The sequence below is a fragment of the Scomber scombrus genome, chromosome 23 (assembly GCF_963691925.1).
Source record: "Scomber scombrus chromosome 23, fScoSco1.1, whole genome shotgun sequence".
Lineage (NCBI taxonomy): Eukaryota > Metazoa > Chordata > Actinopteri > Scombriformes > Scombridae > Scomber > Scomber scombrus.
This window is the reverse complement of record NC_084992.1, coordinates 7,988,940-8,013,624: the sequence shown is the minus strand read 5'-3', so window position 1 is coordinate 8,013,624 and position 24,685 is coordinate 7,988,940. Positions and strand designations below refer to the sequence as shown.

General features: G+C 36.2%; 1 protein-coding gene and 1 long non-coding RNA gene across 2 annotated transcripts; both read left to right on the top strand.

Moving 5' to 3' along the window:
• The first annotated feature begins 2,193 nt into the window (after positions 1 to 2,193).
• On the top strand, positions 2,194 to 3,996 carry LOC134005410 (uncharacterized). Its single transcript, XR_009927862.1, has 3 exons — positions 2,194 to 2,289; positions 2,633 to 2,834; positions 3,981 to 3,996. It is a non-coding gene; the product is annotated as an uncharacterized LOC134005410 (long non-coding RNA).
• Positions 3,997 to 22,862: 18,866 nt separating this feature from the next.
• On the top strand, positions 22,863 to 23,720 carry LOC134006335 (complement C1q-like protein 3). The gene is made up of 3 exons (XM_062445421.1): positions 22,863 to 22,875; positions 23,062 to 23,190; positions 23,440 to 23,720. The coding sequence occupies exons 1-3, from the start codon at positions 22,863 to 22,865 to the stop codon at positions 23,718 to 23,720; spliced, it is 423 nt and encodes a 140-aa protein (XP_062301405.1).
• The last annotated feature ends 965 nt before the right edge of the window (positions 23,721 to 24,685 follow it).

Sequence of the window (24,685 nt, the reverse complement as noted above, 5' to 3'; positions counted from 1 at the left end):
ATCAAACACATGCATGTACACTAAGTTACTGCTACAATCACACATATTGTAAATGCAGTAATTTGATTGGTTGTTAAGCTTTGTTTTTGCTGTAGATAATCAGATGTGGTTAAATGTGTGTGTGCAGTGGAAAGAGGAAGTTTAAAAGGGGATAAACATTTTCAGAGTTCTAACAGGCATTTAATCAATTGGTAATTGTAATGGAAAAGTATAATATGTAAACTACATCAGTGTATCCTGTTTAATTTGTTTTGTTCATCTATGAAAAGAGTCATATGTGTAACTGTATGTTTAATCTGTGTGTAAACCTCTTAAACAACAAGGCCTTATAATGAACAAGGAATTTCAGTGTGAGCTGATAAAGTCATATCAGCAACATACATCACTGAATACTGCATGCAGGTACTGAAGCCTGGACTTAATCAATTGGTAACTGAAATGTGAAAATACAATGTTATACTTACTATGATACTCTTCAGTTTACACTTATACTTTAATCATATTTTATGACCCAGAGAGTTTCTGAGATAACAGCAGCCAGCAGCACCTGTCTGTTGAAAGGACAGTGACAGAGTGTGTGTGTGTAGACAGACACACAAAGAATTTAAAGTTCACTTACACATGTTATTCTTTCTGGATTTGTTTTAATTACTGGATGGGTTGCAGATTATTTGCAGTACGTTTGTTTCTCATGTTATTACAAAGGCCATGATGAGTGTTTCTGTCTCACTATTTTCTTTAGGTGTCATTAACAGTTTCTCATCCTGCCATGTTCACACATACAGTATGTGCCGTCAAAAGTGCACTTCTCCATTTACAGAGATAGCAGTTGGTTTCTTTGAATCAAACACATGCATGAACACTAAGTTACTGCTGATCACACATACTGTAAATGCAGTAATTTGATTGGTTGTTAAGCTTTGTTTTTGCTGTAGATAATCAGCTGCGATCAAATGTGTGTGTGCAGTGGAAAGAGGAAGTTTAAAAGGGGATAAACATTTTCAGAGCTCTAACAGGCATTTAATCAATTGGTAATGTTAATGGAAAAGTATAATATGTAAACTTAAATACAGTTTGTTATATTTAGTCTGGTGCTGTTCAGCTTATATTTATACTTAAGTGATTTTCTATGATCCTGAGATCTTATGAGATAACAGCAGCCAGCAGCTCCTGTCTGTTGAAAGGATGATGACTGACTCTGCATGTAGAGATATGAAAAGGAGTCCAGCTGCAGCTGTTCATCTAGAGTACAATAACCAACTGTGTGTGTGTTTGTGTGTAGCAATAACTGAACTAGATGCCGGCTGCATCTATCTGCTGAGAGTATAATAATGAACGGTTCATAACACAACTTTATACTTCACCAAAGACAGCTCTCTGTATTAGTTGTTGGTACTGTACCTGCTTGAAACTGTATTAAACTCAGAAAGACATCCTCTGATTTGTGAATGTTCTTGGTGTTGGGGCTACTGACTGGGCTGCAGGGGCAGATGGTTGTATGTACATGTCTGACTCATCAACTGGTCTTGTCCTTTTTTAAGGTTTAAAGATGGTGGCATGATTTTATATGAAGGGAGTCAAGAACTTCACGCCAGCCATAAACATCCAAGGCCTTTGAGCTGAGGCTGCAGCTTCACTCCTGTCTTTCCCATCATCATTTCAACATCAGTGTATCCTGTTGAATGTTTTTTGTTCATCTATGAAAAGAGTCATATGTTTAACTATATGCTTAATCTGTGTGTAAACCTCTTAAACAACAAGGCCTTATAATGTATAATGAATTTCAGTGTGAGCTGACGAAGTCGTATCAACAACATACATCACTGAATACTGCATGCAGGTACTGAAGCAGTTGTTATATGGAGAGAATTTGAAGTTCAGTGACATATGATTGGATGTGTTGTAGATTATGTGCAGTACTTTTGTTTCTCATGTTCTTAGAAAGGAAATGATGCTTAAGTCTTAATATTATCTGGTAGTAGACAGCCACAGTGACTGAGCCTGATTGGTTCACACAAGTGCACTTCTCAATTTACAGAAACAGGATTTGGTTTCTTTGTATCAAACACATGCACATACACTTAATTACTGCTAACCACACATACTGTAGATGCAGTAATTTGATTGGTTGTTAAGCTTTGTTTTGGTAATCAGCTGTGGTCAAATGTGTTGAAGAAACAGTCGAGAGAGAACGTTTAAAAAGGAGAGAAACATTTTAACATTTCAAACAGGCACTTAACCATCAGCTGGTGTTGATCCTCTCCAAACTAACAGCAGCAACAGAGAAAGGTAAGAAAACCTCTTTTTCTCTCTAAAATCATCACAATTTGGCCTTTTTATAGGTAATATGATTATTTTGAACCTCTCTTTTTCATTTCATTTGGTGTCTCCTCCTTTTATTTAGAATATATATAGTTAGCCCATACAGTATATGTCATGTCCACATGAAGATGGTGGTAGATTATTGATAGTAGCATGTTTGTTTGACAGATACCTTGTTCAGTGTATTGTAGACTAGTTCTGGTTGTTCATTTTAGACCCTGCATGTACAGCATTTCAGAAATTACTTTTTGGTGTATTTATATTGTTATATTGCTCAATAACTCAAACTCTCATTCTTTCTCCACTCCAGACAAAATGAAAGTCATTCTCCTGACTTCCATCATCTTCACTCTAGCCATTGTTCACTCTGCCAATATAATGAACAGCAACAGCGTACCAGATCGCTCAAGGCCCTGTCATCAGAGAAACGACAGTGAGGCATTCCAAAGATTCAGAGGGAAACACATCCTTCCATTTCGGTTTGACACAAATAATCCACAGGCATGGGAAAGGTGAGTTAAAATGTTAAATCAATTATTTGTTATTGTGGAAGAGCGTTTAATGCTAAACTGTACACTAGTGAATTCTTAACTTTTTATCAATGTAATGATTAACTTCAGGTAGAATCACTCATAATTAGTGTATCAGAGAAGGATTCAGGTTTGAACTAAAACATATGTTTGTTGTATCAAAATTAGGGCCGGGACTCGATTAAAAAAAATTAATCTAATAATTAGAGGCTTTGTAATTAATTAATCGAAAATAATCGCATTTTAATAGCATATAAATATTTGACCTGAGAACAGTGAGAAGTAATTTTTTTCACATGGATTTTTAGTATCATTGAATAATGACTGAATACATAAGCTTAAGCAACAAAAATATTGTTTATTTGTGTTCAAGTCCAACAGACCAGTGCAATTTTTGCCATTAAGTGTAGCAATAGCATATTTAGAAACATAGTACATTTCAGAAATTAGCTAGCTACCACATATGTGCTATATGTTTTGCATTGAGGTGATACTTGAGGCTCGATGTGCTGCGGTGATATGTAAATTCCTTGTTGCATAGCTTGCACACAACCATGCTCTTATCCACACTTCCATCCACGGGGCCAACCAAAGCGGTCTCATCAGCTACTTTGTTCATGTTCACTGTGGTTTGTTGTTGTCAACTACGCTAGTTGGTGCTCCAGTTTAATCGGTCCGCCTGAAACTCATCCAGTGAGAAACGTTCCGCGGTGCAAAAATAAGTGTGATTAAAATGCGTCAATTTTTTTAACGCATCAATTATTGTGTAATTAATTAATCTTAATTAACGCGTTAAAGTCCCGGCCCTAATCAAAATTTCATCTTTATTTCTCCTTGTAAATAAAGTAGTCATCTAGAAATTGGTAAGCAGCACGTAAATGCAGTTTGTAGTTGGCTAAAACTTTTTCCATGTTGTAAAATCATTTGTGTATTGATACAGGACAATTACTATAATGATTATAGTCAATAACAAATCTGCTAGTTTGGCCATTAAAAAAAGCCCATCAAAATAATGTATGTGACCTTTGTTCAGTGTAAAAAAATATTTTTGTGGATAGAGGGAAAGTGCTGCAGCCACACAACAGTGAAAAGAAAAGAAATTTCAACTTGAACACAATCTCATTACAGTCTCTCAAAAGTTCGACAACTCTGCAACAGACCTGGAACGCAGTCCTTCATCCCGTACCCATATATAGCAGAGGTCATGAGGATCTGTAGCAGTGCTGGCCGACGCCTACAAATAAATTCTCTGGAGAAGGGTAACCTGTGCATCAGCCAGTCACAAATGCCAGTGTATCATGTCACAGCCACAGAAAATTGCAATTGGATACGTTACAATGAGAGCAATCATTATGTAATTGTGGCATGTAATAATGTTGGAAAGCTCTGCCTTCCTGTCCATTATGAGAGATACAACGGCCAAAGGCCAAGCAAAACAACCTGCGTCTAAACTTTCTGTCAGTCTTTGCTAAATGAATGATTTGTGCTCATGAAAACATGAAAGAATATTGAGCTACATATATTCTGTAAACCTCCTGTTATAGATGACACAGTGTGTTGTATCAAGCAAAATGAATAAAACTGATGTTTGGAAACATTTAAAAACATTTTTGCTGTATTATGTTCCATGGTGGTAAAAAATAAAACAATATTTGGCTTCATGTTTGTTGTCGTCACTGTACTGTAGCTGTTGTTATACTTTTATTCTTTCTGTATTCATTTTAATGACTGGATGGGTTGCAGATTATGTGCAGTACAGTATTTAATGTACTTATGGTGGCTGTGGTTGGTGCTTCAGTCTTATCATTTCCTTGTTAGGTCTCAGCCACAGAGACTCACTCTGACAGGGTCACACATACTGTACAGTGCACTTCTTCATTTACAGAAATAACAGTTAACACATGCAGATTAACCTGCTGTACACCCATTTACTGCTAACTATCATAGACATGCTGTATATACTGAGAGATATGTTTGCAGTCATTTGATTGGCTGTTGAGCAGTTTGTTTGGGTCAATTTTTGAACAAAAACAATGGACAGATTTTTATAGTAAAAGCTATACATCTTTCATGTTATTTTGACATTGTAATATAATATCTCACGTTTACTTCAAACAGACTTTAAACACTAACTATGTACTTTAACAATATGATTAATAGATTAAAACTTGCCTTACTCTTCCTCCTTGTCTCAGTCAGCCATGCTTACTGAAAAAGAAGGTGGGGCTCAACTGCAGTCCACTTTAGATGAGGTCGAACACTGTGATTGGCTTATAGACATCCAATCAAATACGTTTGTACATTTGGGTGAATTCAGATGACAATAATAATAGATCTATACATCCTAGAAAAGTTATGAATGGTCGGGGATCTGAACAGCTTATATTTTTCTTTTTATGATTTAACTAATCAATTGAAAGTCTTCTTACTGAAAGTGAAGTTTATTAGCACCTTTATTATGTCATCAATAATATCTGTGTAAAACTGTCAGAAAATCACTGACGGTGGTTCATGGTGTGTGTTTGTATCTATGTGTACAAACACCTGTCACCTCAGTGCTGCTGCAGGAAAACATCATCAGTGCAAAGGATGTGAATAACCTCTGTTGATATTTAAATACTTTATTTAAAATGTAATTAGTGGATACAAATAAAGCATTTAAAATGTAATTCTTATACTATATTCATATCATAATATTAGGAGGAAGAAGAAAAAGAGACTAAAAGCCTCTCACTAAATTCAGTGACAGTGAGCTCATCCAGCCACAGACGTCACTAACAAAGTCACTTTCTCTCCACTCAACATTTTAGGCTCCTTCATGCTGACTCCCATCAGGTGGTTCAACTCTCTGATCACCTCCAGCACTGCTTCACTGCACTGGTTTGGTCCAGCAGAGGGCGCTGTTCTACTCTGTCAGTCAGATTGTGCGTCCTGGAATACAGAGATCAAAAAATCCTGTTCAACAACACAAACGTAATTTACACATGTTGTCCTTTCTGTATTTGTTTTAATGACTAGATGGGTTGCAGATTATGTGCAATAATTTAGTTTCCCATGTTCTTACAAAGACCATGATGAGTGCTTCTGTCTCACTATTCTCTTGTATTAGGTCTCGGTATAATGCTTTTGAACGACAAATTACTCTGCTCAATAACTCAAACTCTATGTGTATGTGACCTTTGTTCAGTGTAAAAAAATATTTTTGTGGATAGAGGGAAAGTGCTGCAGCCACACAACAATGAAAAGAAAAGAAATTTCAACTTGAACACAATCTCATTACAGTCTCTTACAATTTCGACGACTCTGCAACAGACCTGGAACGCAGTCCTTCATCCCGTACCCATATATAGCAGAGGTCATGAGGATCTGTAGCAGTGCTGGCCGACGCCTACAAATAAATTCTCCGGAGAAGGGTGACTTGTGCATCAGCCAGTCACACATGACAGTGTATCATGTCACAGCCACAGAAAATTGCAATTAGATACGTTACAATGAGAGCAATCATTATGTAATTGTGGCATGTAATAATGTTGGAAATCTCTGCTAAATTAATGATTTGTGCTCATGAAAATATGAAAGAATCTTGAGCTACATATATTCTGTAAACCATGTTATAGATGATACAGTGTGTTGTATCAAGCAAGGTGAAATCAATAAAACTGATGTTTGGAACGTTTTTATCAAAAAAATTCTGTATTATGTTTCATGGTGGTAAAAATGAAAACAATATTTTGCTTCACATTTGTTGTCGTCGATGTACTGTAGCTGTTATTATACACATTATTCTTTCTGTATTCATTTTAATGACTGGATGGGTTGCAGATTATGTGCAGTACAGTATTTAATGTACTTATGATGGCTGTGGTTGGTGCTTCAGTCTTATCATTTCCTTGTTAAGTCTCAGCCACAGAGACTCACTCTGACAGGGTCACACATACTGTACAGTGCACTTCTTGATTTACGGAAAGGGTTAACAATATGATTAATCTAAGATTAGTTAGATTAGTTAAAGATTAAAACTTGCCTTACTCTTCCTCCTTGTCTCACAGTCAGCCATGCTTACTGAAAAAGAAGGTGGGGCTCAACTGCAGTCCACTTTAGATGAGGTTGAACACTGTGATTGGCTTATAGACATCCAATCAAATAAGTTTGTACATTTGGGTCGATTCAGATGACAATAATCATAGATAGTCTTATAATGCATAATTAATTTCAGTGTGAGCTGATGAAGTCATATCAATATCATACACCACTGAATACTGCATGCAGGTACAGTAGCTGTTGTTATATGGAGAGAAAAGGTCTCATCCTGACATGTTCACACATACAGTATGTGACGTCAAAGGTGCACTTCTCCATTTACAGAAATAGCAGTTGGTTTGTTTGTATCAAACACATGCATGTACACTAAGTTACTGCTAATCACACATACTGTATATGCAGTAATTTGATTGGCTGTTAAGCTTTGTTTTGGCTTAAGATAATCGGCTGCAATGAAATGTGCATGTGCAGCAGAGAGAGGAAGTTTAAAAAGGGGAGAAACGTTGTTTGTTCTATGTTGTAAAATCCTTTTTGAGTTAATGTAGGACAATTTGATTATACTTTCTATGAAAAGACCATCACAAAATTGCAGTTATGTGCAATCTTTTTGTGGTAAGAGTAAAACTTTAACATGATCTCATTGCACAGATACCTAAGGCGATTCAACGTCTGCGGCAGAGCTCGAGTGCAGTGTTTCATTGAGAAGGCTGATAAGGGAAATGTCCTGAGGATCTGTAGCCACAAGTGTAACCATGGATGAAAAGTAATAAACTATATGTTGACTTTTCTATATCTGGCTATTCCAGTTCATGATCAGATTCTCAACACAAACATCATGAATATATCAGAACATATAGTATATGTATTTATTTCATCCACATTACAAATAATATTTAGTTGGAAACTATTATTCTCCTCTGACTATAACTGTTTCAATACATTTTTATCACTAAACCCACTTCTCTATAATATGCACCGTGTGAAAAGGGATTCTTCTATTGTGTCCTGAAAAATGAATTATGAATACTATAGTTATATCTAGAGTTATATCTTTTGTATGAGTGACCATCATTTATTCAGAGTGCCATGCTGTACTGGCCTGGTTCCTGAACCTTATCTATAAAACATAAAACTAAACTCTATAATCAAATCCAAATTTGCACAAAGATTATTGGCCAACCTGTGGCACACTCTTTCCAAGTAGCTCACAACGAGAGCATTTTCAGACATGTTATCAGTACAGCTTCTCATTCCTGATATGAGTCCCACACAACAGGCCGAAGAGCTTCAGTTGTTCATCAGCGTATCTTGTTTCTATACCAAGATCTGTGTTCTGCTAACTTAATACTGCATGCATGTACTGAAGCCTGCACTTAATCAATTGGTAACCGAAATGGAAAAATACAATGTGTTAACTGAAATAAAATGATATACTTATTATGGTACTCTTCAGCTTACACTTATACTTTAATGATCTTTTATGATCCTGAGAGTTTATGAGATAACAGCGGCCAGCAGCTCCTGTCTGTTGAAAGGACAGTGACAGACTTTGCATGTAGAGATATGAAAAGGAGTCCAGCTGCAGCTGTTCATCTAGAGTACAATAACCAACTGTGTGTGTGTCTAGCAATAACTGATCAATATGCCTTCTGCATCTATCTGCTGAGTGTAATAATGAACGGCTCATAACACAACTTCATACTTCACCAAAGACAGCTCTCTGTATTAGTTGTTGGTACTGTACCTGCTTGAAACTGTATTAAACTCAGAAAGACATCCTCTGATTTGTGAATGTTCTTGGTGGTGGGGCTCCTGACTGGGCTGCAGGGGCAGATGGTTGTATGTACATGTCTGACTCCTCAACTGGTCTTGTCCTCTTTTAAGGTTTAAAGATGGTGGCATGATTTTATATGAAGGGAGTCAAGAACTTCACGCCAGCTATAAACATTCAAGGCCAGCTCCACTCCTGTCTTCCCCTCTCCTTTTTTTTCTTCTTACTTTTAAAAGTCATCCTCCACCTTGACCGTCAGATGTTATTTAATGAAAACAAGACCAAAATAAAATTCAGTAAAGGTTGATGTGTGAACAGAGGTGGAACTCCCACCACGGAAGAAGTAGAAAGTTCCTTTAGTTAAGTAATGGTGTACTAAACAGTAATCTCATGAAAGTATAGGTTCGGCTCCCAAAAAAATTGATGTTAAAAATTAACTAATCTTTTATGACCCCGAGAGTCTATGAGATAGCAACGGCCAGCCGCACCTGTCTGTTGAAAGGACAGTGACAGAGTGTGTGTGTGTAGACAGACACACAAAGAATTTCAAGTTCACTTCCACATTTTATTCTTTCTGGATTTGTTTTAATGACTGGATGGGTTGCAGATTATGTGCAGTACTTTGTTTCCCATGTTCTTACAAAGACCATGATGAGTGTTTCTGTCTCACTATTGTCTACTGGTGCCACAACGACTCAGCCTGACATGTTTTGGCTGAAGATAAACATGGATAAAACATTTTAGAAGTTCTAACAGGCACTTGTTTGGTGATTGAAATAGAAAAATACAATATGCAAACTTAAATACAGTATGTTATATTTATTCTGTTGCTGTTCGGCTTACACTTGTACTGTAGTGATGCTTTATGATCCTGAGTGTCTATGAGATAACAGTGACCAGTAGTACTTTCCCGTTGAAATTATAATGACAGACTGCATGTAGAGATATGAAAAGGAGTCCAGCTGCACTGTTCTTTGAGAGTACAATAACCAACTGTGTGTGTGTGTGTAGCGATAACTGAACAAGATGCCGGCTGTATTTTTCTGCTGAGAGTATATTAATGGACGGCTCAGAGCACAACTTTGTACTTCACCAAAGACAGCTCTCTGTACCTGTTGCTGGTACTGTACCTGCTTGCAAGTGTCTTATACCCGGGAAGATATTCCTTGTTTTTTGACTGTCACCACAGTATTTTCCTCTCCAGACTGAAAACCACAAAAGCAAAAGGTAAGAAAATCTCTCTATTTCTCTCTACAAATATAAAATGTTTTTAAAATTTTGCATTTTGTAATAACTAATCTAATTCAATTTTAACCTTAATTTAAAAATTCTTCCATTGCAATTTTTGTTGTCCTCTCATTTATTTAAAATATGGAGAAAAACTCATTAGCCTATACAGTATATGCCATGTCAACATGAAGATGGTTGTAGGTTATTGATAGTAACATATTTATTTGACCGATGCTTTGTCCAGTGTATTGTAGTTCAAATTGAACTTCCATATTAACAATTTCAGCAAACATTTCGATTTTTTTTTGTTAACTGTAGACACTGTCAAATTACTTTTTTGTATTTATATTGTTTTTAAACAACAAATTACTCTGCTCAATAACTCAAACTCTCATTCTTTCTCTACTCCAGACAAAATGGACGTCATTCTCCTGACTTCCATCATCTTCACTCTGGTCGTTGTTCCTAGCATGACCCATCCCAAACAGCCCTGTAAGGAGAAAGGCACAAAGAAGGATTATGAAGACTTCATCAAGAAACACATCCTCCAAAGCGACTTTGACACAAGTTCTGAAGATGCATGGAAAAAGTGAGTTAAAAGGTTAAATTATTTACTTTTCTTTGTTATTGAGCCATTCATGCTCAATCTGAATGCTACATTGTAATTTAGTTAGTGAAATGTTTAACTTTGGATGGGATCAACCACAATTAGCATATCATATGACTGACCTGGTAGTTAGACTATAACAGAAAGATTAGGTTTAAAATTGAACAGATACGTGTTGTATTGAAAGGTCATATTTCATTTCTCATTGGAAATAAAATAGCCCCTTAAAAATTGTTCAGCAGCAGGTAAATGCAAGGTGGTAAAGTCTGTTCCATGTTGTACAATCCCTTGTGCATTGATGTATATATACACATATATACTCAATGGCAGCTCATCTATTTTGTCCATAAAAACCCATCAAAACTTACCTTTATGTGCAATTTATTTCACAGGAGGAATATGTGACCTTTGTCAAGTTAAAAAAAAAAAAAAAATTGTAGTTCGAGCAAAAGTGCTGCAGTCACTCAAGATGCCAAAAAGTGAACTTTAACATGATCTCATTACACAGGTACTTAGAGGATCAAGGACTCTGCGGCAGAGAACTAGAACAGTCCTTCATTGAGGCAAAAAATAAAGAAAATGTCCTGGGGATCTGTGGCAGTGCTGGGTACCGTCTTAGTACCGAGGGCAAAGACTGGTGCATCAGCCAGTCACCCATGAAGGTATTTCAAATCAAATCCAAAAACGGGCCTTGCACAATTAAAGGAACATCAAAAAGTGACCATCATGTGATTGTGGCATGTGATAATGTTGACAATATCTGCCGTCCTGTCCACTATGAGAAATATGAAAACCAAAGTGCTGGCACCAATGTCTGCTCCTAAACTTCCATTTAAGCTTTGCTAAATGAATGATTTGTGCTCATGAAAATATGAAAGAATCTTGAGCTACATATATTCTGTAAACCTCATGTTATAGATAATACAGTGTGTTGTAAAGTTTTTAAAACATTCTTTCTGTATTCTGTTTCATGGTGGTAAAAAATAAAACAATATTTGGCTTCATGTTTGTTGTCGTCACTGTACTGTAGCTGTTATTATACTCACATATTGTTCTTTCTGTATTCATTTTAATGACTGGATGGGTTGCAGATTATGTGCAGTACAGTATTTAATGTACTTATGGTGGCTGTGGTTGGTGCTTCAGTCTTATCATTTCCTTGTTAGGTCTCAGCCACAGAGACTCACTCTGACAGAGTCACACATACTGTACAGTGCACTTCTTCATTTACAGAAATAACAGTTAACACATGCAGATTAACCTGCTGTACACCCATTTACTGCTAACTATCATAGACATGCTGTATATAATGAAATATATGTTTGCAGTCATTTGATTGGCTGTTGAGCAGTCTGATTAGATGAAGATGATTGGTTGTGATCAAATGTTCACAAGAAGAAGTTTTTAAAAGGCAGATTCAGTTATTTAAAATTCTAGCAGAGACTTAAACCTCACCTGGTATTGAAAAAAAAAGTTGAACATCTTTCATATAATATTTTGACATGTCTAGGTAATATAACATCTAATGCTTACTTTACACACAGTTTAAACACAAATGATGTCCTTTAACAATATGATTAATAGATTAAAATGTGCCTTTCTCTTCCTCCTTGCCTCATGGTCGGCCATGCTTACCAAAAAAGGGAGTTTAAAGAAGAAATAGAGACTAAAAGCCTCTTGCTATATTTAGTTTGCACAGTGAGCTCATCCAGCCACAGACGTCACTCATCCCAACACACCACCCATCAGGTGGGTCAACAGTACTGCTTCACTGCGCTGGTTTGGTGCAGTAGAGGGCGCTGTTTTACTAAAAAGATATCAACCACATTGCATACTGTAATACCACAACTAATACTACATCTACTACCACTTTTGTATTGTCATCTTTGAAGAGGTGAAACCAGCAACATGTTCAAAAGACTTGAAAATGCACTGGGATGGATAATGTTTTACACAGAAATGCATTCATTAACTTTTATAATATGCTGTTTTGTCTTAATTTACAGTAGAATATCAATATCAATACACACTGTGCAGATTACTGATATGATTCATGACATGCAGCAATAAACTATTACAGAACATGGAGGTGCATGAAATTGAATCCATCCAGTGTTCAAATGTCAGAATTTGGTGACACATTTGTTCAACTTCCTACAAACAAACATTATTCTGGATTCAGCTTTTATCTGCTTTAAATCTATTTAAGAGACAAAACTGTCAACTTCATGACACTAAATAAAACATGATTAATTGCACTAATTTTTAATTGAATTATTTCTCAGGATTCACATTATAAGAAGCTTTATTGTCATTGCACAGCGAGATGCAATAAAATTTCGTTTTGCAGCATTCCTTGTAGCAGCGACAGTATCAGTATAAATATAAATAAATATGTATTCAAATAAAATAACAACGTATATATAAAAATATGTATTCAAATCAAGTAACAATGTAAAGTTAAAGGGCAGGTAAAAATACTGTGCATGGGGATTGCTTTGCTTATGTGTGACTTCTTTTTAATAACCCGGGTTTAAATTCTAATGGTCAGAAATGTATTATTGATTTCAAGTGTTTGAAGGTATCTTAAAGATATGAGAAGAGAAGGGGGTTACAGAGGGTCAGCTGAAATGTATCTATCCCTTCGTTATTTTTTAGCACCTGATAACTGCTCATCCTGAACAGGAGGGCAGGTATCCTGTTGAAATGCTGATCTCAAAAAATCTTTGTTCTTTAAATAAATATGTGTCTATGTATATATCATATATTAAGGAATTTACCATAGTTTTGTTAATATTCCACACACACAAACACAAGCAGAAACACAAATCTGTGTGTAAACCTCTGCTTTGGCAGCTGACAGTCATATCGTATTAACAACATACACCACTGAATACTGCATGCAGGTATTGTTGCTGTTGTTATATTGACAGAATTTGAAATTCATGAAACACATGTTGTCTTTTTTGTATGTTTTAATGACTTGATGGGTCTCAGATTATGTGCAGTACTTTTTTGTCCCATGTGCTTACAAAGGCCATGATGAGTGCTTCTGTTAATATGTTCTTGTATTAGGTGTCAGCCACAGTGTCTCAATCTGACATGTTAACACATACAGTATGTCCCAACAGAAAGTGCACTTCTCCATTTACAGAAATATGAGTTGGTTTGCATCAAACACATGCACGTACACTAAATTATTGGTAATCACACATATTGCATATGCAGTAATTTGATTGGCTGTTAAACCTTGTTTTGGATGAAGATAATTGGCTGTGATGAAATGTGTGTGTGCAGTTTAGGGAGAAGGTTTAAAAGGGGAGCAAAATGTTCAAATAGGCACTTGTACATCAGTTGGTATTGTTCCTCTCCAAACTAACACAGCAACAGAGAAAGGTAAAATAATGTTCTCTTTCTATCTCACATTCATTTAATATTTTGCCTTTTCATGGCTGACTTAATTTATTTTAACTTCACCTCATTTGGTGTCTTCTCCTTTATTTAAAACTTTCAGTTTGGCCCATTTTTGTATATTTATAGTTGTTGAAGAACAAATTACTCTACTCAATAACTCAAACTCAAATTTTTTTTCTCCACTCCAGACAAAATGAAAGTCATTCTCCTGACTTCCATCATCTTCGCTCTGGTCGTTGTTCACGGTGGACAAAGACCGCCGCCCTGTGGGGCTAAACGCAGCACGAGGGAATACATTGATTTCATCTGGAAGCACATTCTTCAAACTAAATTTCCAAGAAATTCTATACCGGACTGGGAAAAGTGAGTTAAATTGTTAAATCAATTGTTCTTGTTCTTGTGGTGTACAATCATTTGTGCATTAATATAGGACAGTTTGAGTACACTCAATGACAGCTCTGCTATTTTTTTCTATGATAAGCCCATCAAAAAATTGTAGTGATATTGTGACTGAAAGCGTTGTTCCATTAAATAATATATCACTTTGTGGTTAGAGTAAATGATCAGGTGGTTAGAGTGTTGCAGCCACACAACAAGCCAAAAAGGAAAAAAGAGTTTAAGTTTAACATGATCTCATTGTACAGCCACTTCAGGACATTCAACCTCCGCTGCAGAGAGAGAAAGCAGTCCTTCATCGAGCAGGCAGATTTGGGACAAGTCCAGGGGATTTGTAGGAGCGCTGGCCGATTCCTGAGAGACAACTTGTGCATCAGCCGGTCAACCATGTTGGTTTATGATGTCATTTCCGACATGAATACTTGCAATATTCTAAGTGTCACTCCAAGCAGACATTATGTGATTGTGGCATGTTATAATGTTGAAAATATCTGCCGTCCTACCCATTATGAGCCATACAATAAAAAAGATAAGCCAGGCAATAAACCCTGCATATAAACTTTCTGTCAAGCTTTGCTAAATGAATGATTTGTGCTCATGAAAATATGAAAGAATCTTGAGCAACATATATTCTGTAATCCACATGTTATAGGCAATACAGTGTGTATCAACCAAGGTGAAATGAATTAAACTGATTTTTTTCTGTATTATTTTTCATGGTGGTAAAAAATAAATAAAACAATATTTGGCTTCACATTTGTTGTCTTCACTGTACTGTAGCTGTTATACTCACATATGGTCCTCTCTGTATTCACTTTAAGTCAGTGACAAATAAGGGTTGGCAAGATGAGAAATTCAAAACTGTCTTAAAAGATTAAAAAAAATAGTTTTAAAAGCATGCATCAGGTTCATTAATATCTATTTTGTGTTTTTATTGTCATTTTTCCCCAAAAGTAAGACTGAGCGCTCTTGAAAGTGTCCCATGGTGTAACCACATAGAATGATAAGCATTTGAATCACCTACAGTGTATTTAAGTGCGTTTCTAAAAATAATTTCTTCTGCTTTTTGTCAATACTGAGCAGGTCATATCCTCAAAATAACCATTTTTTCTAAATAAATTCGGGCCAATGATCTAAAATGTGTTAAACATTTTGTTGCATTGCCAAAGTGGATTACATTTATTCCACATTTTCGTTCATGTTTGTTTTCCTGTACATAATCCGATTTTTATGAAAAAATACTGCTTACACTGGGTTGCATCAATGGATGTAACCCGTATTTTTCATAAAAATCTGATACACTGCCTGACCATGTTCCTTCTACTGTCAAACACCATTGATTGTTGAAGAAATGGACACTGAAAATCAAACAAAACAGTCAACAACTGTATTCCTTCAACTGTAAACTTTACAACAATCATGATCATTTCATCTTAAACTTTAACTTGTGTTGTGAAATGACCTGACAACGACAATTCATAAGTGAACTCATAACGTGTCTTCTATTGTGAATACAGTTGATAAATATTTAATCTGACAATAAGAATTTTGGATAACGTCTCTTTAAAAGATATGTGTGGGCAAAGAGAGGAGAGAGGAGAGAGGAACCGGTCCATCATGAGTTCAGAGGTTCTGGCGCAGAGATGATGTTATTATATTATAAAGAGATCTTCCCACCCAGCTGTTTCATGCAGCAGCATTAGCATTCACACATGCTCTGTGATGAGTTACTTTTTCCTTGTTAGAGGATCAATCATCAATCAATCAATCAATCAATCGATATTTATTTATATAGCGCCAAATCACAACAGAAGTCATCTGATGGCATAATGGGGAAAATCCATTTTAATTATTTAGTGTTATTGTTTTAGTTTTTTACATATTAGTAATGAAATAGCAGAAATGTGAATATTATTGAAATTATTATTGAAATGTGAATATTTATATTTCACAGATGTTATTTTTTAGTAACTTTTCTCATTTAAATGAATTATTGGATTTTACGTATTTTAATCTTTAATTAGCATCATAAACTACTGATATCTTAACAGAAAGGCTTTTAATAGGACTCAAATGATGTAAGCACTTATACAATTTTGACATTTCTTTTTAAAATCAAATTTGACACCTGGGTAAGCACATGGCTTTGGTCTCAATATTTGAAATTTAATGTTCGTTTGGATGCGCTCTGCATAGTGTATACCTGAATTACAAATACAATCTAATCTAATCTGATCTAATCTAAAAATATTCATTTTAATGAATTCTTGTGAATTAGTTTTTCTAGGGTTACACCATGGGACATATAGAACATATTGATGAATCCCAGATTTGTGCGTCAAACGTGGTGTGTACGCACAGTTCAAGCACATATTTGTGTGTACGCACTGTTTGTGAATGAGGCTCAATGTGCTTGACCTAATACCACACAAACAATTATAATAGTTCATGTGTTTATTGAACAAATGCATTAAACATTCAAAGTGCCGGTGAAAAAAGTAAGTGAACCCTCAGTAATGACTCCAAAAAGATCTAATTGGAGTCAGGAGTTAGCAAACCTGGGGTCCAATCAAGGAAACGAGTTTGGGGTAAGGTGTAGAGCTACTTTGACCTATAAAAAACACTCAAACCTTTTGAGCTATTCACAAGAAGCATCTGCTGATGTGAACCATGCCTCGCAGAAAATAGATCTCTGAAGACCTACCAAGAATTGTTGAGCTTCATAAGACTGAAAGGGGTTACAAAGTCATCTCAGAATAAGATTAAGACCTATAGTGTGTCTATACTTATGACTGTACTTCTTATGATGTAGATCGGATCACATTTTATGACCAATTAATACAGAAAGTAGTAGGAAGTAAAAAAAAAAAACTGGCCGATGCTAACTGAAAAAAAAAAAAAAAAAAGATTGTCCGATCACACCTTTGTGTCTTGCTTAGTTTGTGGTATTTTTTGCGTCAGTATATTTGCTAACATCCTGTTGGGTTAACAGAAGAATTTCAAAACAGGGTTTCATAATTTTCCAATGAATCAGTGGGGTTGATGGTGCACAGTTCACAGAAAGTTCAGTTTGCCAAATGTGTCAACCAAAATCATGTCTTGTGTGATGAATTGACACTAAGTTGAGTTTGTGTTGCGCTCAACTGACCATTGGAAATAGCATTGCATTTGTTTCATTAACTTAAATGACATTTTGCATTTATGATGGAGAATTTTGCCACAGAGATTGATGAATGTGCATTCCGGTTAAACAGGCACACACTGAAAGAACTACTAAAGACCGAAAAATAAGATTTTGTCCATATACTGTAGATTTTGGGTACATCCAAGGACTTATTGTGCTTGTTTGAACCAGTTGTATGGACTAGAGCCAGTTGACATTTTCGTGTCAGGAAACATGCCTGACAGAATAATTTCTTTGTGTCATATCCATGTATGCAGATAACATATAAACCATGCCATTTCTTCCCACAGACATTCAGATTAATGTTAGCTCTACCACTCTTAGCTCACCAATTTTTGTGAGCTAAGACTCCATCAAGCTGTGCACCACTGTCCATTTTTTTTGTGTTTACTCAAGGACTTGGAAATTGAATCTGTTGTATGCTGTTGCCCGAGCTTTCCTAGACAGCTACAGACACGCTAAATCAGAAAGATGAGTTCTCTGCAGCCTTTTCCCCATCTGTGTTTTCACTCCCAAGTGCTCCAAAACATATGAAGAAAATGAGTTATAATTTCAGTTAGTGTGCGTTGACAAGGTTGTATCAACAACATACGCCACTGAATTCTGCATGAAGATACTGTAGCTGTTGTTATATTGACAGAATTTGAAGTTCAATTACACATGTTGTCCTTTCTGTATTGTTTTAATGACTGGATGTGTTGTAGATTATGTGCAGTACTTTTGTGTCCCATGTTCTAACAAAGGTCATGATGAGTGCTTCTGTATAAATATTTTATTTGTATTACAGTAGGTGTCAGCCAGAGTGTCTCAATCTGACCTGTTCACACATACAGTATGTCCCAACAAAACCGCACTTCTCCATTTTACAGAAATAGCAGTTGGTTCATATCAAACACATGCACGTACACAAAATTACTGCTGATCAGACATACCGTATGTGCAGTAATTTGATTGGCTGTTAAGCTTTGTTTTGGTTGGAGATAAAACTAAACTGAATTCCAGATAAAATCAGCTTTGTTTTCTCCCTCGATTTTTACTGTGTCCTGCTCAGTTTGCCAGTAGGTGGCAGCGGAGTGGATGTCTGCTTGACGTACATTTTACGATTTTCTAGACAGAACAAGTTCTAGGCAGAAAACAATATACAGCATAATCTGTGAATATTTAGACTACGACCCCGCAGTAGATAAAAGTAAAAGTATGACGATGAAGAGTGATGGGAACATTTGTGGGATAAAAGCTAAAAGGTAAAAAAAAAACACTAATGTGAAAGTCCACCTTCAAAGCTCTCACAGAGAAGCAGGAGACAGCAAACGTAAGGTCACAGTCAGAAACACAGCAAACCTTAACTCAGTGTCAGCAGACCAACTATGACTCTCACGTTTTAACGTGGTAAATTTCATGTTATAACGTGATTAGATGTTCCGCTCTGATGATTTTTTTCTTTTTCTGGTGTGACAGATATATGTTTCTGTAGATTAGGAGAAGCAACAGTAGGTTAAATTTACTTGCAGGTGGGAGCATCTTGAAATACATACTAAATACATTTAAAAATGGATTTTCCCCATTAGATGCTATCTTCTAACAAGGAAAAAGTGGCTCGTCACAGAGCATGTGTGAATGATAATGCTGCTGCATGAAACAGCTGGGTGGCCTCAACATCCTGATCTATTTATAATATAATAACATCATCTGAGCCAGAACCTTTGAACTCATGATGGAGGACTGAAACTGGTTCCTATCTCTCTGCCCACACATATCTTTTAAAGATACGTTATCCAAAATTCTTATTGTCAGATGAAAAATGTATCAACTGTATTCACAATAAAAGACACTTATTTGACACTTCTTAACAGTATCGTTTCTTACTCCTGACATCACTCCAATACAACAGGCTGAAGAGCTTTTTTATACATCAGCGTATCCTGATCCCTGTGTGTGGGATTGTCTGCAGGTGTGCCAGAGTCAGAGCAGAGCCACAGCAGCTGCATATCATTTCTGTGATTAAGCCTCTACAAAAACACAGCCCTGCCACTTCCAACCACCCGGATCGTACACTGTGCTACCCGTCAGTGTGCCCAGCTTCAAGCCAACTTCTTATCAGTTTTGCTATTAAGCATTTAGTTCTTGTTGCCAATTTTCCTAGTGCTCATCTTGTTCCTTATTCCCTTGTAGTCCTGCCTGCTCTAACTCCGGTCCCCGTTCAGGTACTGCAGCTGTAGTAATATTGACAGACTTTGAAGTTCATGTTGTCCTTTCGGTTTTAATGACTGCATGTTTGGTGTACTCTGACCAAAGTGGCTTGGCATATATGAGGCAGACACACAGATATCAAAAAGGTGGTTTATTTACAAAAAATTTAACTCCATGTGAAACCAAAATAAGTACAAAACAAAAAAAGAGAAACATGTAACTGGGCTAAACTGATCATAAAACATATAAACATAACTTATATCAACTTAATGTCAAATGCACACAGCTACACACTGACATCTAAAAAAAAAACCTAACGGCCACAATTCAACTGCTTAATCTCTTAATCCCTAGGAATCTGCTTTTTGCTGCTCCCTTAGTTAAAAGCTTGTCGTTTGACTTTAGTTTAGTTGAGCTAGAAATAGTTATTCTAAATGATGTCATGTGACTATTTTCTTGTCCCATGTTCTAACAAAGGCCATGATGAGCACTTCTGTCTCAATATATTCTTGTATTAGTGTCACAGCCACAGTGATTAATCCTGATAATTGGCTGCAAATGTGTTCAAGAAGTTGTGGAGAGATAAAGTTTAAAAGGGGAGAAACAAGTTCTAACAGACACTTAAACATCAGTTGGTATTGTTCCTCTCTAAACTAACACAGGGGAATATCAGAAAAGCCTGGGTGAAAATGAAATGTGAAAATTAAAACTTGGTCATAGAGCTAAACCAAACACATCATTGGAAAGGTCTCGGCCTGGAGAGTATGTCAGTATGAAGACTCTTTATGGCTCCTGCTCTTAAATATTGACCTTTAAACCTTAAACTTGGTGCTTATAGGAAGCTTAAAGTTCCTACAATTTTGTGGCGCACTTGAAAACTACTTCGTAATAAATGATAAACGAGACATCATATACATTCACTGAACAGAGATTGTGAAAACAAAATCCATATTTCTCGCTAGTCATCAAAACACATTTTAATGCTGCATCTTAAAATATTACATTTTAGACTGAGAATTAAAAAAGAAAAAACTTTGTTTTTCATGTCTTGTCTTATTGTAGTTGTCTATTTAAATCTATTACTAACACAAAATATAATCTAAAAGATTTATAGCATATTTTTTTAAAAAACCCTATTCCCTGTAATGGTCTGGGGATCTGAATGTTTGTTAAAATATTACCATATCTATAAAATGTGTATTTATTTAATCAGTAATCATTTGAATGATTTACAGTAAAAATCCACTACTACATTTTATATATTGTGTATTTGGAGCATAACTGGGTTCTGAACAGGATAAATCTTCTTTTTTTTTGAAAGCTTTTCTCACCTGCTCTGATCAGCCAGCCTCAGTACTGTAGCGTCAGTCTAGAGGTGATCAATACCAAGTGAGGTTTAAGTCTCAAAAAATGAACCTGTCTTTTTAAAACCTCCTCTTGTGAACATTTGATCACAACCAATCATCTTCACTCAAACGAACTGCTTAATAGCCAATGAAATGACTGCAAACATATCTCTCATCATATACAGCATGTCTATGATAGCTAGCAGTAAATGGGTGTACAGCAGGTTAATCTGCATGTGTTAACTGTTATTTCTGTAAATGAAGAAGTGCACTGTACAGTATGTGTGACCCTGTCAGAGTGAGTCTCTGTGGCTGAGACCTAACAAGGAAATGATAAGACTGAAGCACCAACCACAGCCATCATAAGTACATTAAATACTGTACTGCACATAATCTGCAACCCATCCAGTCATTAAAATGAATACAGAAAGAATAATATGTGACTATAACAGCAGCTACAGAACAGTGACGACAACAAATGTGAAGCCAGATATTTTTTTTTATTTTTTAAAACCATGAAAAAGAAAAATGTGGTTTACAGAATATATGTAGCTCAAGATTCTTTCAGATTTTCATGAGCACAAATCATTCATTTAGCAAAGCTTGATTGGAAGTTTAGACACAGGGTATGTTGCCTGGCTTTAGGTTGCCACTCTGATAATGGACAGGAAGGCACTCCGGGACTGGATGATCTCCAATCCTGTTACATGCCACAATCACATTATCTCTACTTCCAACTATTTTTTTAACTTTACAAGTAATTATGTCGGATGTGACGTGATACACCAACATGGTTGACTCGCTGATGCACAGACTAGGTCTGCTCGGAACAGGAGTTTGTGGGCGGCGGCCAGCCTTGCTGCAGATCTTCAGGACATTTCCCTTATCGGCGTCCTCGATGAAGGACTGCACCACAGCTGTGCCGCAGAGTCCTTCAGTCTTTAAGTATCTGTGTAATGAGATCATGTTAAACTTAACTTTTATTTTCTTTTTGCCTTGTTGTGTGGCTGCAACACTCTAACCACAAAAAGATTGTCTTCATTTGAACAAAGTTTTCAGCAGCTGCCACAGAAAAGAAAAAAAAATCAGAGCTGTCAATGAGTAATACTCAAATTGTCCTATATTAATGCACAAAGGATTTTACACCACAGAAGAACAAGTAATTGATTTAACAATTTAACTCACTTTTCCCATTCCTCGTGGGACTGTCTTGGAAAGTCAGTTTGAACAATGTGTTTCTTGATGAATACATTAAATGCATCTATGGTGCTTCTCTCCTCACAGGGCAACGCTCCTCCACCGCGAACGAAGGCAAGAGTGAAGAAAGTCAGGAGAATGACTTTCATTTTGTCTGTAGGTTTTAAATAAAGGAGATGACACCACATGAACTGAATAAAGTGAAGTTAAAATAAATTAAATTAGCCATCAAAAGGCAAAACATTAAATGTATGTGAGAGAGAAAAAGAGCTTTTCTTACCTTTCTCTGTTGCTGTGTTAGCTTGGAGAGGAACAATACCAACTGATGTTCAAGTGCCTGAACTCTTAACATTTTTCTCCCCTTTTTAAACTTTCTCCCTAGACACACATTTCATCACAGCCAATTATCTTCATCCAAAACAAAGCTTAACAGCCAATCAAATTACTGCATATGCAATATGTGTGATTACCAATAATTTAGTGTACGTGCACCAACTCATATTTCTGTAAATGGAGAAGTGCACTTTCTGTTGGGACATACTGTATGTGTTAACATGTCAGATTGAGACACTGTGGCTGACACCTAATACAAGAACATATTAACAGAAGCACTCATCATGGCCTTTGTAAGCACATGGGACACAAAAGTACTGCACATAATCTGCAACCCATCAAGTCATTAAAACATACAAAAAGGACAACATGTGTTTCATGAATTTCAAATTCTGTCAATATAACAACAGCAACACTACCTGCATGCAGTATTCAGTGGTGTACTGTATGTTGTTAATATGATATGACTGTCAGCTGACAAAGCAGAGGTTTACACACAGAGAGAACCAAGGTAATATTCAGTGCTGGAGCAGGTGGCAGTGGAGCCATTGGACCATTTAACACAGACACGACTTTGATCTACAGAGCAGTGATAACAAACATCGGTGGTGCCTACAGTCCATCTACAGGTAATATCTGATATATACATAGACACAAAATCATTCAAAGACTTAAAGTTTATGTAAGATCAGCATTTCAGCAGGATACCTGCACTCCTGAACAGGATGAGCAGGTATCAGGTGCTAGAACACGATGGAATGATAGATACATTTGAGCCAGAAAATAAATAAAGACACAAATGAATAAATCAATCAACAACACATTGCTGTCAAACTGCTGTCAAAGCCACAACCAATAACCTGCTTTTGTATCCGCAGGTGTCTTCACTGCACCGGTTGCAGGTGTTTATTATTTTACATTCTTCTATCACGCCGGAGGAACGTATGAGGTAAAGCTTCTCTTGTACAAGAACAACGAGTTGATGGCCATGACCCATGATCACCAGTCAGCCGTTGATACTGCTGATAATGGAGGAAACGCAGTGTTCCTGCAGCTGCAGCGAGGTGACCAGGTGTATGTACGCTTGGCTGCGAACTCTCATGTTTGGGGAACCCACCACCATACAACTTTTAGTGGTTTTCTGGTCAGTCAAATATGAGAATGACCACTTTATTGCAATACAGAATCAATAATTAGATGTAAAGATACCTTCAAACACTGTCACAAACTCAGATAACTAAAAAGAAGGTACTTACTCATTTTGTAAATCCAGAGAAATAATTCAATTAAAAATGAGTGCAATTAATCACCTTTTATTTACTACATTGTGTCATGAAGCTGACAGTTTTGTCACATAAACAGATTTAAAGCAGATAAAAGCTGAACCCAGAATGTTGTTTGTTTGTAGGAAATTTAAAATAATGTGTCACCAAATTCTGACATTTGAACACTGGATGGATTAAATGTCATGTACCTCCATGTTCTGTAATAGTTTCCTGCTGCATGTCATGAATCATATCAGTAATCTGCAATGTGGTTATATTTTAATGAACAGATTCAACTTCTTGATCCATTTAATTACAGAATTAATTAAACAGACTTCCTTTATAGATAGATAGATGGGCAAGAGTGAAGATGATAGAAGTCATGAGAATGACGTTCATTTCGTCTGGAGAAAGAATGAGAGTTTGAGTTATTGAGCAGAGTGATTTGTCTTTCAAAAACAATATAAATACACCAAAAAGTAATTTCTGACATGTTGTACATGCAATAAATGTAGAATTTTAGAGAGATAAAAGAGGTTTTCTTACTTTTCTCTGTTACTGTGTTTATTTGGAGATGAACACTACCAACTGATGTTTAAGTGCCTGTTAGAACAACCAAGATGTTTCTCGCCCTCCTTCCTCTTCCCCTTCCTCTCTTCACCACTTCTTGAACACATCTGACCACAGCTGACTATCTTCAGCCAAAACCAAGCTTAACACAGCCAATCAAATTACTGCACATACAGTTTTTGTGACTACCAGTAATTTTGTATGTGCATGTTTGACACGAACCAACTGCTATTTCTGTATGTGTGAACATGTCAGGCTGAGACACTAATGCTGACAACTAATACTAGAA

Bases quoted from the DNA above. Each gene is read 5' to 3' on its own strand.
- LOC134006335 (XM_062445421.1), top strand. The intron at 23,191-23,439 runs GTAATATCTGAT...TTGTATCCGCAG, and splicing joins TGCCTACAGTCCATCTACAG to GTGTCTTCACTGCACCGGTT.